General features: G+C 49.4%; 3 protein-coding genes across 3 annotated transcripts; 1 reads left to right on the top strand and 2 right to left on the bottom strand.

The window, feature by feature from the left end:
• Positions 1–1600: 1600 nt before the first annotated feature.
• AFUA_3G02780 (uncharacterized protein) lies at positions 1601–4734 on the bottom strand. Its single transcript, XM_077804297.1, has 6 exons — positions 3908–4734; positions 3750–3851; positions 3651–3704; positions 3136–3597; positions 2128–3085; positions 1601–2074 (listed from the first exon to the last, which is right to left on the bottom strand). Exons 1-5 carry the CDS (start codon positions 4015–4017, stop codon positions 2161–2163), a joined length of 1653 nt encoding a protein of 550 aa, XP_077660454.1. The 5' UTR covers positions 4018–4734; the 3' UTR covers positions 1601–2074; positions 2128–2160.
• A 1242-nt stretch (positions 4735–5976) lies between these two features.
• Positions 5977–7701, top strand: AFUA_3G02770 (FAD-binding oxidoreductase; the record flags this gene model as incomplete). Its single annotated transcript, XM_077804296.1, has 2 exons — positions 5977–6717; positions 6769–7701. The coding sequence occupies 2 exons, from the start codon at positions 5977–5979 to the stop codon at positions 7699–7701; spliced, it is 1674 nt and encodes a 557-aa protein (XP_077660453.1).
• A 5286-nt stretch (positions 7702–12987) lies between these two features.
• AFUA_3G02760 (ABC transporter ATP-binding protein) lies at positions 12988–17593 on the bottom strand (the record flags this gene model as incomplete). The annotated part of the gene is made up of 11 exons (XM_743505.1): positions 12988–13680; positions 13789–13930; positions 14006–14152; positions 14247–14776; positions 14847–15016; positions 15092–15842; positions 15938–16066; positions 16125–16404; positions 16489–17145; positions 17199–17422; positions 17462–17593. The coding sequence occupies 11 exons, from the start codon at positions 17591–17593 to the stop codon at positions 12988–12990; spliced, it is 3855 nt and encodes a 1284-aa protein (XP_748598.1).
• Between the last annotated feature and the right edge of the window lie 110 nt (positions 17594–17703).

Here is a 17703-nt window from a genome sequence, read left to right as displayed (position 1 = left end):
AAGGCTCGGCCATGCGGAGCAAAGCTGCCATCGCTGAAGTGCCTGTAGTGTCTAGGACTGTGGCCCAGCAAGGTAAAAGACCTGCCGCTTCAGAAAATACCGATCTCCCACATATCACCATTGCCGATATACAACCCCAAAATGTTCGTCGGTTCTTACGCCTTCAACCAGACCCGGATCCCGGTTCTTGCTGGCAGTTGACCGCGCAGGACAAGATTCAAGGGCCTGAGCACTTAGGTAGGTATACGTATCCACTACTTGATACACGCAGAAGGTCAAATTTCATACCTGACGGTAGTATAGGGCCGATCCTGTCGGGCTATTGGCGTGCTGCAGGTCGAGATGGCGAGAACAAAGCGCTTATGAGATCCCGTCTTGAGATAATCCTCGTCGCAGTCCTTGCAAGCAAGAAGCGCGAGTCCGCGTCAGCTTATGGATCCCTGCATCTCCAATTCGAGAATAGTTTGAGTTTGCCCTGGTCCTATCTGAACGGCGACTATGTGTTAGAGGGCACCACAGACTACTCCATCTGGTACGGGGGACAAAAAAGGGAGACGAACCTGCTACTTCTCTGTGCATTGCGTCGCGGGAACATTGGACGATATCGGGCATTATCTTCTATGGGTATGTGATACCAAGTCAACAAGAGAATTTACCGATTGACTATGACAGCCATACTGCACCATGCAAGGAAGAGAGCTGGTCGCAACGACACCACAGTATATGGGATTGTTACTGATACTGACGAGTGGCGCTTTTTGTGCATCAACAATGAGTCTCAGGTGAGCCGTTCGACCAACCGCTGAAACTACCCTTGCGAGATATTGACTTGGGTAGTACTCAGGTTGTATTATGAACTGGGACAAAGGACAGCAGGGCGATATCATATCGACAATCCACAGGGTCCTTAATCATGCTGCAGCACTGGCGCAAGCCCTTGAGGCACCCAGTTTAACAGAGTACAGAAGCGTCGAAGATACCAGTGGTCTCAAATGGTCTGGCTGAAGGGATAGAGGTCTGGAAGGCAACAGTTCCTAGAGGGAAGAGTTGCCATGCATGCCGGGTAGAGTCAAACCTCTACTTGGCTCGGGGTGTGATTGTATTAGAGACACATCATCTTGATGATCATTATCTATATAGTACACCTGGAGAGAATGACGCTTCCTAGATGCAACAATGATCATTCAGTGCCCTTGGCTGTAATCCAAGCGATTATTCACAGAACTTATGTCTCAGTACCTACTAGTGGATAAAAAGATAAGAATACTCTGAAATGCTGAGAAAGCTTACCATAGATGCCCTCGATCTTCTCCCTTCATACTGACTTGGTGCACAGGAATAGCATTGGTGGAGATGACAGAAATCGGTGATATTCCTTTGGTTGGTGCATGGATCAGGAACACATCAATGTCAACAGAAGAGCCCACAACAAACCAGACTGCAATATTGATGTGATGTAATGTGGGCCATGAAACTGTTGATTCTTTACCCATGGATTGACACCCTAGGAGAGTCAACATATCGAATGCTAATTGACTGATCATCGGCTGGGACCCAGACGAGATCCACTCATTACGCCATGAGCCCACATCTCAACACCAAACAAGAGATAGCTGATCTTTCACTTTTGTGCTATCCAGTAGCCGGTAATGAATGAGATTGCGCAAATTGCTTGTCATCCAAATGTTTGTGTTCGTTAACCGAAGCTCGGTGGTAGGAAATGCCAATTCCTTCGACGGGTACTTTTGGTGTCTATTTACTGTCCTGTAAAGCTGGGCGGGATCCTTGGCCGGCCACTCTTTGGGGCGTTTCTGTACGATTTCATGATCTTTATGGCGGGGGGGAAGCCCTATAAACTACCCACTCTCACGAACGCAGAGGGCGATGAGAAAGAGTAGGGCGAAATGTGAAAAGGAGGCTGCATTTGGGGAGGGAGAAGACGGTTGGCAGTAGTGGAGAGTCAATCATGCATAGAAAGGTAATAGACCTGAACACAACATCAAATATGTACATAGTTCTAACGTAGACTACCGCGTCATGAGTAATGTACCAGACTTATACTGCGTCATAAGCTCTCAGCACATCAGTGAGCCTTCGACTTTTATGCATGCATCCCAGAGGTCATACCTTCATCACTGAATTAACCGCATCTATTCAGATTTAAACATCAGTGGCCTTCTCGATCCCATTATCATCCTTCTCACTCGTCTCCTCCGGATCCCACGTCGACTCCCGCATGAACGGGCTGCTCCTCCGAATCTGCGGCCCCTTGAGCACTAGGACGACGGGCACAAGCGACAGAGCAGCGCCGATAAACCCCAGTAATGACCCCGCCCATCCAAACCCGAGATTACTAAACAACTGCGGCGACGCAAGCGGGAGGAACGCGCCGAACGAGTTTCGCCCCAACGACGCAGCAGACAATGCCGACGCAGCGTATTTCTCATACGCATCGGTCAGATAGTTCACGACACCCATGTAAATCGCGTAGATGCCAATCCCAGCCGCCGTGATCCCAATCGTGGGAACGATCCAGTGGACGTCGGGCTGGCTGGCCCAGCCGTACCAGAAGAGTCCGGCGGTGAAGAGTAGACTACCGGGGATGGAAGTGTACAGCCTTGCTTCTGGGATGGGACGGCCGGGTCTCTCCGGGTTTCTTTTCGCGGACCGCAGATACAGCCAGTCCTGGAAGGGATTGATGGCGGTGGCGATCACCGCGCCGACGGAGATGGCTAGCTGGACCAGACCAGTAGCCAATACGCCCCAGCCGTAGTTGGTGCTGTACGTCTGGACGACGCTAGAGAAGAACAGGTACAAGATCCCCCAGGCGAAACTGATCCACAGGGTGAAGAACTGGACAACTGGCTCGGAGACTAACATCCGGGCAGGCCGGCTAAAGGAGATCTGGAGGAGGCGCATGGTACTCGGGGCGTTCAGCTCGGACGCTGTGTAGACGTGCCGTCCGGTTTCTTTCCGGATTTTGCGGGCGCGGCGTTTGAGAATTACGTCTGAGCGGGTCTCGCGGAGGATGAGCCAGAAGATTGGAATGAGGGCGGCGTTGTAGATGATCTGGACGTAGAAGATCCTGTTCCTATCATTAGAGGTTGTATGCCAATAAAACCGGTGGTCACTTACCATCTCCACGGGTCATCCTTCTTAATTTGCACAATTGCAGAGCCGATGAACGGGCCCAGGGCAATTCCGATCACACTTGTAAACCCGAACAGAGACATGGGCAGACTACGGGCTTTGCCACCTTGCCACACGTCGCTGATACTCCCTCCGACGATATTGATCGAGACAGACGACGCTCCACCGCCAAAGAAGCGGGTGACTACGATTGTAGCAAAATTGTGTGCGAAGGCCGATCCGAATAGTGTAGCGACCAGGATAATATATGAAACGAAGTAGCCAGGCATGCGACCGGAGGATTCGGTAAGAGGCACGAAGATCAAAGGCCAGAAAGCCGCACCCATGTTCCAAGAAGTCGTAGCCCAATAGAGATTGGGAAAAGGAGAGTTTTGGACATGCCATTCGCTTTCCATCCAATTATTCCCGGATCCATACGTGCCGGCAGGCAGGCCGGTCAGGATAGAACTATACCGTCAGCTCTTGCGTCTCTGTCCGGGATCAAGCACAATTGAACTCACATGAAGCACACCGTCAAGGTAAGTAGCCATTTGTACTTGGTACTCCAATTGAATCTAGAATCTCTTAGTTGGCATTTCTCGACCGGCCCTGTGACTTACGGATTCTCAGGATCATCAGGCCCATCCCAAGTGTGAATCTCGATATCTGTGCGATCCTGTATCTCTCCACTGATGTCCCCAGTGCCAAAATATCCTTTGATTCTGAGTCTAGTCAGTATCTCAGAGCTGTATCACAGCATCAGCAGCATCACACCAACCTATCCATCAGGCTTTTTTTAGACAGTTGAATGTTGGTCGCAGAGTTTGCAGGCATTGCGTCATCAGCTGGCTGGGATGAAGCCCCATTGCGGACCTCTGCTTCTGCCATCTCTAAGCTGATTCACGTTCAAGTCACTGTATATAACCCCAAAGAATATAGGGATGAAGAAACAATATGGACTGAGAAGATGAAAAGAAACGACTATGAAAAAAAAGCTGAAAAAATCATCGCCCATCGTCAAATGATTATGACCCCTGTTGGACTCCAAGTATATGCGCTTCGGCATGCCGAGAACTCCGCCCGAGACGGTGGATCAACCCTACAATTGGCTCCGGCGCGCCCTATGCCGTCATCCAGTGGCACAAATTCGATGGCAATGATATCAGCTTGGCTGAACCAGTTCTCGGGGATTTGGTCACTTCGCGGATCATGGTGCATACAATGTACATCGAGAGTGGAGCATGCTCAAGTCCCATGCGATCCGATTGTGGTACGATTTTCTCTACGTAGGAAGTTATTGCCCCCGATTATATTATTCATACGGATGCTTATGGCCTAGTCCTTCCTGTCTTAATCTGTGTATGCTGACTATTCTATTTGGGCTGCGGGTTCGCGACATGTATGTCTGATCTCAACTGCTGTACTCTTTATGAGGTAGTATGAAGATAGCAAAGAGCAGTCATGGTTGACAGACAATCAGAATGCGCGGTATTTACAAGTAATGCAATTCACCTATAACAATGATAAGGCTAGACAGTCTAAAGTAGATGTGAAGCACTAGTTTATATAGCGGAATATGATCAATTCGGTTCCGTAAGTGCCCAGGTGAAGTTGTTGAAACAGAAGTCTAAGACAGTGAGTGCAAGGCGGGCCAAAGCAACTGCCGCAAGGTCATGGGTAAGGCAAGAGCCGGGCAGATGCACTAGAGTGATTGGTGGGAAGCTTTCATAAAGGGCTGGACTCTATTCATCATTGTAGGGATGATCGATCGACTTGACTTGTCAGATCGTACTCCGCACCAAACCCATCTGAGATAATTCCATCAGAAGGGTGAACTCGGTGATTCTCGCAGCACTCTTCCTCCGTTTACACGCTACCATCCTTGTGCCTCGATTATAGAGAAGCACGAGCTGCCTCCTTTGGCCACCACCTCACGTCGTTCACATACCTGAAAAACCACAGACGTGACCTCAGCTGTTGTGACAGTTTCACTAAGTATTCCAGAGTATTTCTGTCATGCTTAAACTGCTCCCCGAGTGCACCTGAGGCAACTGTGGGCTAGTATGTGCTTCCTGTGCCATTGACGCGCACCAGAACAAGTGTGTGGTTGCTTCCATCTCGATCCGTACTGGACAACAGCTAAGACAAGCTTTCTGGCGACAGTCGCTGCAGATGCCGATGGGGGCAGTGTCAACAGATTCTGATTTATAGCATTTGTAATTCAGGCCTGAGAAACGACCCATATTCGGGCGCTGTAGAAGTGCATGATGAGGCCCTGATCAGGACCCGCGCCAAAAGTCTGCATTCTCAAAGCAACATTTGCTCCAGTCGGGTATATGCGCTTCAACTCGAGTACGCTTTGGGAAAAGGTCTATGCTCTGTATTTCTCGATAGATATCGACGTTATGGCAGAAGAATGAAAGCATCGAGAAATTGCGGAGAGCTGATACATTCGTTTCCATACCAACCGTAAGGTATGTTCACGTCAATGTGGTAGTACAGACTGGTGATCAAGCAAGTTTTCACGAGATCGGATCTATATTTAACACTAACCCCCGAGTTTCCTGGAAATTGCCAGCATGTGCCTTGCGCCAGAACGGCAATGATGGGAATGCTTCATGTAACATGTCAGAGTGATGTAGCACGCTGGTAAGCACTAGCTTCGTATTATCAATGCTCATAGGGCAGGGCTTCTCGTCGTATGAAAGGTGTGCATTAGTGTCAGACTTCCTCGTGTCAAGCTCATATTCGACAAGGGAATTGGACCATATGTATCCTCGTCAGTGACACCCACCTTTACGTTTCTTCTCAACCCCCTCCCTCATTCTTTCGGCTTTGTGGTGCAGCATGTTGCGATTACCGGCTTTCCTAGGCGTTATCTGCGCCTTTGCTCTCGGACAGACGAGCAAGGCATCGTCCAGTGCCTTTGAGCCAGACAATTTCGATGTCAACGCCGCGCTTTATAATCTTGGGGTGGATGTTTCTACGATCCCTGCCCTGACGGCACTGCAGCCACAATCAACCAAATCTGCCTGTCGTGCAGCTGTCAGTACCTCAATTTGTAAATCCAGGACATATATACGAAGGACTGATGTTTCACAGTGTGGTGCTCTTGGCTTTCTGTACGGCCCAAGTAGAGCGTTCGCGCAGAATACCACTGCGTACTCCAACGCCACAGGATCGTACTGGTCAGCCCAGCAGGAGGAAGTTCGTCCTGACTGCATCTTCCAGCCATCGGTAAACACCGATGTTTCTATGATTGTCCTTCTCGCAAGGTATACCGGCTGTCCCTTCGCCATCAAGAGCGGTGGCCATGCTGCCTTTGCGCGTGCATCGAGTATCCAGGGAGGAATTACTGTTTTGCTGAAGGACCTGAACACCATCACTCTAAATGACAATAGGTCCGTCGTGTCAGTCGGTCCTGGTAATGTCTGGGTCCAGGTATACTCGGCCTTGGAGCCCTATGGCCTTGCTGCCATCGGCGGTCGGGTTTCCACGATCGGTGTTGGAGGGCTTACGACAGGAGGTGGGATCTCGTTCTACTCCAATCTATATGGTTGGGCTTGCGATAACGTCGAGAGCTTCGAGGTATGAAAGCCATGTATTGTAACGTTCTGTTCAGAAGCTCACCGAGAGGAGGTCGTTACTGCAAGCGGTGCCATTGTGACAGCTAGTATAGACTCTTATCCTGACCTTTACTGGGCTCTCCGGGGCGGTGGGAATAACTTCGGAATCGTCACCAAGTTCAACCTCTATACCATTCCGAGTTCTGAAATGCGAGGCGGAACCCGGGTCTTTGCCGAAGATCAATTCAGCAATGTGATCAGTGCCTTTGTCAGCGTGGTGAACGGCGCCTCCGATGATGGCAATGCGCAGCACTGGGTCGCGTTTGTCCATACCCAAGGACAGAACGTCGCTGCGGCCGAGATCACATATGTCAAGAACGTCAGCGAGCCGGTGATTTTCGCGCCCTACCGTGCTATTCCCGCGGTCCAGGATACCACAGCGGCCAGGACCTTGGTGGAGTACTGTGACGCCGTCCAGGAGCTCAATCCCGACGGCCTGCGGGAGATGTACTGGACGCTCACCCTTCACTTGGACGAGGACTTTGCGAACTGGGTTACTGGGTACTTTTACTCCGTTCTTCCGCAGGTTTTGAGCATCCAGGGTATCAATCCTGCCCTCGTCAATCAGGGCATTACGATCCCCATGCTCAAGAACATGACGCGCAACGGGGGCAATGCACTGGGTCTGGACGCCTCCCAGGGTCCATTTCACCTCCTGATGATGTCGATCTGGTGGGAGAATGCTGATGACGACGACAAGGTACTTGCATGGGCGAAGGATTTCTGGGAAACAGTCACCGCCAAGGCGAAAAAGGATGGCGTGTTCCATGACTATGTCTACATGAACTATGCGAGCCAGTATCAGGATGTTATCGCGGGTTATGGGGCTGCCAATAAGGCCAAACTGCAGAGCATTGCCGCCAGGTATGATCCCAAGGGTGTCTATCAGACGCTGCAGCCGGGGTATTTCAAGCTGGCTGGCGCACCTGCCTCGGATTCACTTTGATCGTCGAAATTGTTCAGAGTATTTTTGATTAGTATAATATTCTGGAGACTTAAAAACTGATATGCATTAGTCATTGAGAGGTGATATCAATCATACTTCATGTGTTCTACAGATGAAGAATATATTTCTGCATTTATCGGATACTACTACTATCTCACATTTCAGAGCGTCATACTTGGAAGATATAATCCTTGCACTAACAATGGCTACAATATGCCTCAATGCTCACACATCAAGAGGTTCCTAATATGTAGGTGGGTATTTATCCACATAAACCAAGTTAACCAATACAATATGCATGTTTACACTTGATTCAATGCAGATCATATCTGACATGCAGCCATTCAAGGAAGACCTGCCACAAATCTATGCGAGTCGGGCCACACTATGATTGGCCTCCAGCAAAGCTGCGGCGTGTAGGTGGGACATTACCCGAGTACCCATTTGTATAGCCTCAGGTTGTTCCACCGCAAGGGCCGGACTAGCGATAGTGTGTCCGATAAGAGCGCAAAAAAGCAGTTGCCAACTATGCGTAATGTTTCCTGGAACACGCCCTCCTCAGTCTATAACACAGATCGGCCTACGGTACTAGTGTAGGAGAGATATCGAGAGGATAACTGAGGACAAGGAGCTGCTCGATCGTGCTTCGGTTAAGCCACAGCGTCTATTCACGACCAAATGAAACGAATCATGTCTCTGTTAACCCACTACGGATATTGTTTTACCATTGATGAGCACATTCTCAGTCCCATTTCGGCAAGTACCGAACACTCATGGGGCTTGAAGACTCAATACAAACACCCCACTCTCATTGGTCAGATTTTGTCTAGATATAGGTGACGGGGGAACTGTCATCTAGCATTCATGCTATTAGTGGGTCGAAGACAATAGACGGGCAGTCATGACATGTACTGGACTTAAAAGGCGACGGTCCTCTGTCTGTCTATTGACCGGAGGCCCGATCTGGTCATCCCTGCCCCTCCGAATCACTTGCTTCAGTCAGATGTAGTCACAAATTCTGCTGCTTGCTCGCTTGCCCTGTGCTCCCTGCCCGTTCATGACCCTTCCTCACTTCCCATCTACGAAGTGGTACGTATTGGGTTTTGTTGATGGCACGAGTTGTGTGCACCGCAAAGTGGCTTTACATCAACTCTGTGTTGGCTACTTACTATCTGTCCTGCAGATTGCTATGATCATGTGCTCTCACCGACTGGGGTCGTCAGAGGTCTGTAAATAAATCGAGATCATTCGAAGACTCCGAAAATGGGATAATCGAACGGAAAGAAAGCTAATACAGTTTATCTCAGAGACAAGGGTACTCATGGGCACAACGGTAATACTGAACGGTCTCATCGTCGCACACCCCGTCCAGGCCGCAACGTCCAGCAGCCAAACACCAAACGATGAGACTGAAACCTCCACACGGAGGTTAAATAATAAAAGAGCCACCTGGGACACTCGCAGAGGTCCCGCTTATTCATGCATCTGGGGCAGTTGGCCTGCTTGGGAAAGGCGTACTCTGTTGGGTCAATTGGCTACGCGCTGACGATTTCCCGTTAGATTCTTTGAGGAAGGCTGACAGCATGCTCCTGTAATCAGGCAGCCATACACCTGTGCAAAACATCCGAATTATACATAAGGACAGACATGTCACAGCTAGTGGCTGGCTCACGTAAAACATTGGGAGAGTACTCCTCGGCCGGAAACAGGAAGAGGAAGTTCCGCCACTTCATCAGGTCGTTATCTGCGCATCTTAACGCACTGCGTCCTGCTCAACATACACCTCTATCTCTTATCATGAGAGTGAACGACTCGTTTTCATGCCTGATCAACGACTGTGAAATGAATATCGTCTCCCCAATCAAGAAAGTGCTTCATATTCAGCAGCAGTACGGCAAATTCTCTCTTCAAGTCAACCATCCTCTTTCTACTGCCCAAGCTTATCCGAAATTGTCCCGTCCTGCAAACTGACGATGTCTGGATCCACCTGTCCGACCCAGTGAGAGTCGCCAGAGCGCCTTTGTTAGTTTTCTAACACTGCAACACAGGGATCCGCAGTGAAATCATTCGAGAGACAGTACTGGGGCGTTCTGAAACGACAAGAGCACCGAGTAATCCGTTCCCTTTTCGAGACTCTACAAAAGCATAAATCCGCACTCATCCATGTATTAGCGCCATCAACTCCACACAGCTCTGTAAAGTACAGGAAGGCATCGAAAGGCTTGCGACGGGGTTGACTCAGCGAGTCCACCACAGAATGCTCCTTCTCAATCCCGCACAAGGCCAGCGAAAATGTCTTTCCTTTCCGAATCCATGGAGACAGGCTCACGAGCGAATTCCTCTAGGTGGGGAATCTTCCAGGGCGGGGGAGAATTGGCACTCGTGCTTAGCAAGAGCGGACCTTCGCCTGAGAAACAGACTGGTAGTGAGAGCCATGTGAATTCCCACAGTAAGAAAACGGGACTGTCAGAGCCATGATTGCGCGAGCGATGGACCTTAGACGTCATTACTTCTCGATGGCTATTGTTCGTTCGATGGGGGGCCGTCAAGATTATCATTGATTGAAGATTCGCTCTGAGTGGCCCTGCTCGAGATCTGGGAGATGTTTTGCCATCACGCATCAGCCAAGCCCTGTTTGATTTGTGCCAGAGGATCGTAGTCACCGTACCCGACCTCACCCCACTGACGATTATGATTTGAGCCTGTATCTGCAAAGGAGATGTCGCGATATTATGTCTCAATAATGAACCATGTGGGCTCTCGAGATTTGATGATATGCGGTGGTGGCCCGGATGATATGACGGACGATCTCCCAAGTGGAACATGGACGAGGACTGAATGTGGGGTACAAGGTCCATCCCGTGTGCTTCGGGAATATTCGAGCGGCTGCGAGCTAGGTAGTAGGCGCCAGGAAATCAGAAACCTTGGCATGATGTAGAATTGTAAAGACCCTGCTTTCGGCAGATATTGACGGATAGATGAGAGATGGGGTGTGGGACATATAGAGCAAGATCAAGCATACCAGACAGTGGAAATACAGTCCCGGCGTGCCGATTCCAGAACTGACGGAACTTGTTGCGGCAGCGGAGGATGAATCGTATACCTGGGATACAGGCGATGAAGAGAGCTATCAAACCAATGATGGCTTCGGCTGACATTGCCATTCTGGAAGAAATCAGGAAACGGAGCTCAAATGGGATCTGTGAACTGACTTGACAACTACTACTAAAAAACTGGAAGCATTTATCAGAGGAGAACATCAGTCTTATACACTCTCCATGGGTCCTGGTAAAGACAGTTGTGATGGCTCCAGGTACCAACTGTCACCGCCGCATGCCAAGGATTATCACTGTGCAGGACGGTTAGCGTCTGGATATTATGTTTGGATATAATTTCAATGGTGTTCGCATTGAGTGATTCTCCTGAAACTTTTCCCTTTTCAACTACTGCGGTTGGCTGTGGGCCTGTAATCTCATGTTGTTTTTCATCATGGTACTTTACCATATTCAAGACCCTATTTAACTTTTTCTTGGTGATAATTTGCTGAACTGCATGTGAGTAGTGCACCTGCTGCCACGGCGCAAGGAACACTGATATTCGACACACCAGGTACAGCAAGCCATTGGCGCAAAACCGAAATACAGTAAAACCTAGGGCTAGAATTCATTCTATCCCTTACAGGCATTAGTCATACACAAGAGGTCACAGCACTTACGCATCCAATGCATTGACAGACTAGGGTAAAATGTAAGCACCCTGTCAAGGTACCTGGCACTTGTTCCATGCTGTTAGTCTGCACTACTATAGATTGTTAGAGAAGTGTTATTATTATCAACTAGTTCCTACTGTACTTTCCAGCATAAGAGGCTTTCTCGCGCAGTCCAACTTACAGGGATTAGGATACAGGTTATTAAGTTAAATACTACTCCTCTTCTTCTTAAGTCTTAATCCTCTTATATAAAAAGACGTTATAATATTAATTTGAGTGATATTAGACGCCGCAACACTTTTGTCTAGGACAGAGGACGTAGATAGGCAGGATTTACTCTTGTATTATTATGAGCTCAAGTCTGCTTTTACTAAACTGCAGGCAGCTTCTATAACTAGTTTCTCCTTAAGCTACTTTGCCATTAACAACCTTAGAGATATCATCTAGCTCAGATGCATGCACTGCTCTTAAGCAACCTTAGATACTAGCAGCATTTCCATGTCCACTACTTACTATTATACCAGCTCCCCCTACTGTGCCTGCTGAGCCTGCTGCTTTAAATATTCCTAAGGAACACCTTGCCCTAGTGATATCTTGTTGAGTCTTGCCAGCTGTGGATGAAAATGAAACAGTATATACTAAATAGTATATCAATGATAAAGGAAATTTCACAAATGCAAAGGGGAATAGTCGGCTTGCCTAGATATAAAGGAAGAAGAGGAAGAATAGGAGGAATAAGATGAATAATAGTAGAATAGAATAGAATAGTAGAAGGAAAATAGCTAAGGATACCTTAGCTTAATGTCTTAATTCCTTATTATCATACCAACTAGCTATAGGGTGATTTTAAGGGTGTATTTATAGACGATTCCTTCTAGCACAAACCATTCGAACATTAAATGATCTCATAGCTGGGTGATCTCATAGATTAGATCACCATTTGCTAATGGTTGAAATCGATAATGATCAATGATGATCCATGGTCGTAAGGCTAGAACCATGGATATGATCAACGATCAACCATAGCGGATCGATGCATGGATATAATCAATGATCGACCATACCATGGCTCTCACGAACAATATATAAGCTAGATAAGCATAAGTAAATCCTTTACGGTTAAAAGCTAAGCCTACAGACTTAGTAGGATATTCAAAGCTATTTTACAGGCTAAATATATATGTCCTTAATATAATGAGAACCTCACTATAACGAGAAAATTAGACTGTCTGGAATATCTCGTTATAACAAGGTTTTACTGTATTTTCATCTCCAAACATAGGAGCTCTAATGTCTACTTGATCGTGTCACGAGCAATACTCAATATCTCATAAGAAAAAGGCGCAGCTGAGGGATGCTTATTGCCGATTATGATCTTATCGTCAACAGATTGGAGACAAAAGCATACTGATCGAGAAGATAAGCCTTCGCCATCTCATTGTCTAGCACAGGGATAACGGCTTGATTGAACAGTGGGGTTGATCTCCTTCACATCCAGAGCAACATTGGTAGTGATAGGTTGGAGCATCATTACCAGTTCCCAAAAAGGCGTCGAAGCCCCGTGGGAGGGGGGAAGATCATCCAGAGCCATCCAGCGCCTGAGCCTCACACATCCGAGCATACAATCCCCCTTTAGCAAGCAGCTCGTCATGAGACCCAGCCTCCACGATACTCCCTGCATCAAATACGAATATGCAGTTAGCATCACGCACCGTTGAGAGACGATGCGCCACGGCAATAGTAATCCTTGCTCCAGATGAGGCCGCCTCCGCCAGAGCAGCTTGAACAAGCTTTTCCGACTCGGTATCCAGCGCGCTGGTCGCCTCATCAAGCAAAAGCACGCGGGGATTGCGCACCAGTGCCCGGGCAATGGCAATGCGCTGCCGCTGCCCCCCTGAAAGGAGCTGGCTACCGCTCGCTGTCCCGCATTGCGTGTCGAGTCCTTCCGGCAGCGAGGACACAAAGTCCCATGCGTTGGCGGCCCGGCATGCCTCCTCCAGTGCGTCGTCGGATGCTGCTTCCGTGGCAGAGAGACCTGGCATCCCCTGTGAGATGTTTTCGCGGATTGTGCCTGGGAAGAGGGTTGGCTCTTGCTGCACTAGGGCCACGTGCCTGCGGTATAGGAGTGGGTTGAGAAAGGATAAAGGTGCAGATGAGTCGATGGTAATAGTGCCGTCAGTTGGGTCGTAGAAGCGTTCGAGGAGCGATATCATGGTGCTTTTTCCGCAGCCTGAGGCACCAACAAAGCCTACAAAGTCACCTCTCTGAATCTAGAATGGAGGAGAGTTCAGTTAGTGACGACAGTTTTGCACAGATCTCTCTCACCCCCAGAGAACAGAGTCAATGAGCAGTCTCATTCTGAGCCAGGAGGAACATACCGACAGAGACACTCCCTTGAGAACTTGGTTTTCTGGCGCCAAGGGATACGCGAACTGCACATCTTGTAAATCGTAGGAGCGGCAGCCATCCTTGGGTCCTTTTGTGCGGTTGCTGTCCATCTCACAGATAGTCCCACCCAGCCTAGAGAGCCAAAAATAGTAGTTGGCGGCTTGATTGGCCTTGGTGAAGCCTGGGAGCTGTCAGTAAGCAAATCACGGCGGCACATCCACCGGCTTTTCGGACTCACTGCTCGCAAAACTAAAAGCCAACGCGGTGGCCTGGCCAGAGAAGTAAACGCCCATGAAAGACACTACGAACTGATACAAAGTAATTTCCCCATCGTTGATCAGCTTTGATCCCCACCTGTTTCCATCATCGATCAGTCATTAGCTAGGTAGTTGGGGTCGCTTCAACAATGTTTCTTCCGTGAAACCGAAAAGGGGATGGGAAGACCTACCAGAACCCCAAAGCCAGCACAAAATACTCCACGGACTGCGTGAGAGAGAACCAGATCATCATATGGAACATCGGCCCGCTCGCTTGGATGATCGCTCGGTCGAGCTCATCGGTATAGTTCTTTAGCACAGTGTTTTCTAATGCGAGCGACGCAACGGTGCGGATCGCCATGACCGTCTCCGACGCTATCGATGCACTCACTGACAGCCTCTGCCCAATTTCATCGTCCATTTTGGTCTCAAGTCGGACACGAGCATAGCCGCCTAGCATAATGGGCGGCAGGCCAACGAAGACGCCGATCACTCCCAGTTTCCACGAGACAGCAATGGCGAGGACGCTCGACGCAACAATGTTGATTGCCGACATGAGAATAATGGCGACGGTGAGCCCCATTAATTCCAAGATGGCTTGTGGATATGAATCGAGTCGGCTGGTAAGTGCGCCCACCGTGTTCTCAGGCCGATCGAAGAACCGCAAGTCCTGTCGGAGGAAGGCGTCTAAGATTTCCCGTCGCAGCTTCCTGCTGAGAGTCTATACGGTATTACATTTGGTCAGTATCGTGGTATAAATTAGCTGGTGATACAGGTGGGAAAGTCCTCACCTGAGCGATCGTATTGGTTGACCAGCCCATAATGAAGTATATGACAAGAATACCGAGCGACATGACAAAGAACATTAGCGCGATGAAGTTGCCGCGAGCGACCATGTTAGGTGAAGTAAAGACGCTCAAGATATTGCCGAGTAAGAGGGCTTGCCCAGGGTTGACGGCAGCTGCGCATGACATTGTAGTGAGTAAGTTTGTCATGTACTCCCCCGGTGTAATTCTTCGGCTCTAGAGGTACTCACCTCCTCCGATGCACGTAGCCATTGTGACCGCAAACCAAATCCAGAGCTCAGGCATCCCTCTCAAAAGATTCCAAATATTATGGATAATTCCCATCTTCTTGTACAAGCTATGATCTTCCCGGTCCCGTAGTGCCGCGGGTTTTTGCGTCTCGGCCGTTCGGACCCGGGTAACAGACTGATTGTCTCCCATCTCTGGACCCTCGTCAGACGTACTCATACCCTCAGAACCATGATCCTGCTCCAAGTTCGCTGGCGCAATATCCTGGGCCTTGACAAGAGAGGCGTAGATCCCGTTCTTGCGCGCCAGCTCTTCGTGCGTGCCCTGCTCCATGATCTTGCCTTGGGACATGACCACGATGTTATCTGCCTTTCGGATTGTCGCGAGTTTGTGGGCGACCACGATGGTCGTTCGATTCTGCATGGCATGGTCGAGAGCTTTCTGCACGGTAGCCTCAGCGTGTGGGTCGAGCGCGCTGGTCGCCTCGTCAAGGAGGAGGATTTTAGGCCCCGAAATGACGCTGCGGGCGATGGCAATACGCTGCCTCTGGCCACCCGAAAGGAGACCACCTCTCTCCCCGATGCGCGTGTGGTACCCTTGCGGCAGGTTCTCGATGAAGTCGTGCGCAAAGGCGAGTTTCGCAGCCTCCTGAACGAGCTTCATTTGGTCATCATGCGACGCGGTCTCCCATGGGGTACCAACGAGTCCATTGGCGATATTGTCAAACACACTGGCGTTGAATAGCACCGGTTCCTGTACTGGACAGGTTAGATAAATAGCTAGCCCTAGAGGATTGATGGCACATTGGGCGCTTCGGGTGTCTATCTTGCCTGTTGAACTAAACGGACGTTCGTCCGCAGCCACTTGAGGTTGAGGTGACTGATGTCCTTGCCATCCAAAGAGATGCTGCCTGAACAAGGGGAATACCACCGTTCCAGCAATCCGATAATGGTGCTCTTTCCTGACCCAGACGGTCCCTTTATCACGGAATTAACCAACGTGTTCAACCGCAGATACGATTTAGCGATTACTCACCACCAGCGCCGTGACCTTTCCGGCAGGGATATGCAGGGTAAAGTCTTCCAGAACGGCGACATCTGGACGCGAAGGATATCTGAAGTTGACGCCATGCAACTCAATGGACCCGGTAGGGTTTTCCGGTTTGGCACCCGAATCGTCAAAGGGGTTGATCTCCGAGTGCCTATCGATGAGAGCGAAAAGCTCCGACGCTGCGGTTGCCGCGCGGCTGAAGGCGACCATGTGTGGTGCTATTTGCATGACCGTGGTCGCGGCCATAATAATGGAGAAGAGAACACTGTCCTGTCGTTAGTCCTGATATCCCCACAAGGACCAATGACCTGGTCATTAAATTTCCGGCTCTCGAGTATGTGATACTGACACAAAGACTGTTCCTAAATCGGCAATCTCACCACGGTCGAGCATGGCGATGCCCTGCCAGAAGGCAAGCCCCATGCCAGCGTGGACAACGAAGTACTGCCCTCCAAACACGATACCGTACAATTTATTCTTTCTCATCCCCTGGGAGTATGCCTCTTGTAGGTAAGAGTCAAATTTGGCTATCACTCTGGGTCGAAGGCTAAAGGCCTGAACTGTCCGGACGCCCCCGAGGACACTCTCAGCATAGCTCCCGGCTTGGGCATGGATCTGCAAGATCTTGGTCTCAATCATGGCGTCAATTCCACCAGCTGTTCCAAGCACTATAAGCAGAGTCGGCACCATAAAAATCAGGATTAATGTCAGCTTCCATTGTGTGACGAACGCGATCACCAAAGTCGCCACAAAGGTGGAGACGGCTTGGATGACAATACCAAGTTTCTCGGCAATGCCAGATTGGATAAGGTTGCCGTTTGTGGTTGCTTGCTGAGATATAGAGCCGCTGGTGCCCTGATCGTAATAGCTGATTTCCTGACTGAATGCAGCACGTAGGTAGTTCCGTCGGATATTGCGGGTTAGATGGTATGCGACGTAGGTAAAGAGAGCGGCATAGAGGTAGGTCGCCAGGAGACGGATGACACCAATGTATATGAAGTAGAGACTATGACCAAATGAGTACCGTCCAGAAACCAAAAAGGCAGAAAACATTCTTACGCAGACGTCCGCACAGCGGACATGAAATTGGTTGGAGTTGAGTCCATGTCCGAGAAGCTAAAATCGCTCAGCAGTGTCAAGAACTGTCCCATGACCAGGTTGACCATGGCGAGAGCTGTACCAGATGCAATAGCCGCTATGAAGGCAATGCATTCGAGAAGATAGAGTTTAGTATCGCCAAAGGTGAAAACTCTCTGCGAGAGGTCGTCCCTGCTCATCAGCCACTATCCCGTCGCAAAGACCGGACATTCAGCCAAACCAACCAGGAAGACATTCAGCCCTTTCTTCTTCTCAACATATTCGTCCTCACCTATATTAGATTTGATCGGAATGTAAGCATCGTTGGTTATTCCGGCAGCTTTCTCGTTCTCTCGGTGGTCCAACGGAAACGTCATCTTTTCTGCGCCGTGACAGGAACTGTTATATAACAAAGAAGTGAGCGACTGAGCAGAGTCAATCTGATGGAGGAAGAAGAATATATATAGAGGAAATGAGAGAACAGGGG

The sequence above is a fragment of the Aspergillus fumigatus genome, chromosome 3 (genome assembly GCF_000002655.1).
Source record: "Aspergillus fumigatus Af293 chromosome 3, whole genome shotgun sequence".
Lineage (NCBI taxonomy): Eukaryota > Fungi > Ascomycota > Eurotiomycetes > Eurotiales > Aspergillaceae > Aspergillus > Aspergillus fumigatus.
This window is presented reverse-complemented; position numbering and strand designations above follow the sequence as displayed.

Coding starts and splice junctions, on each gene's coding strand:
- AFUA_3G02780 (XM_077804297.1), bottom strand. CDS start 4,017: ATGGCAGAAGCAGAGGTCCGCAATGGGGCTTCATCCCAGCCAGCTGAT. Junction 3,852..3,907: donor AAAAAAAGCCTGATGGATAG/GTTGGTGTGATG, acceptor GACTAGACTCAG/AATCAAAGGATATTTTGGCA. Junction 3,598..3,650: donor ACCTTGACGGTGTGCTTCAT/GTGAGTTCAATT, acceptor CTGACGGTATAG/TTCTATCCTGACCGGCCTGC.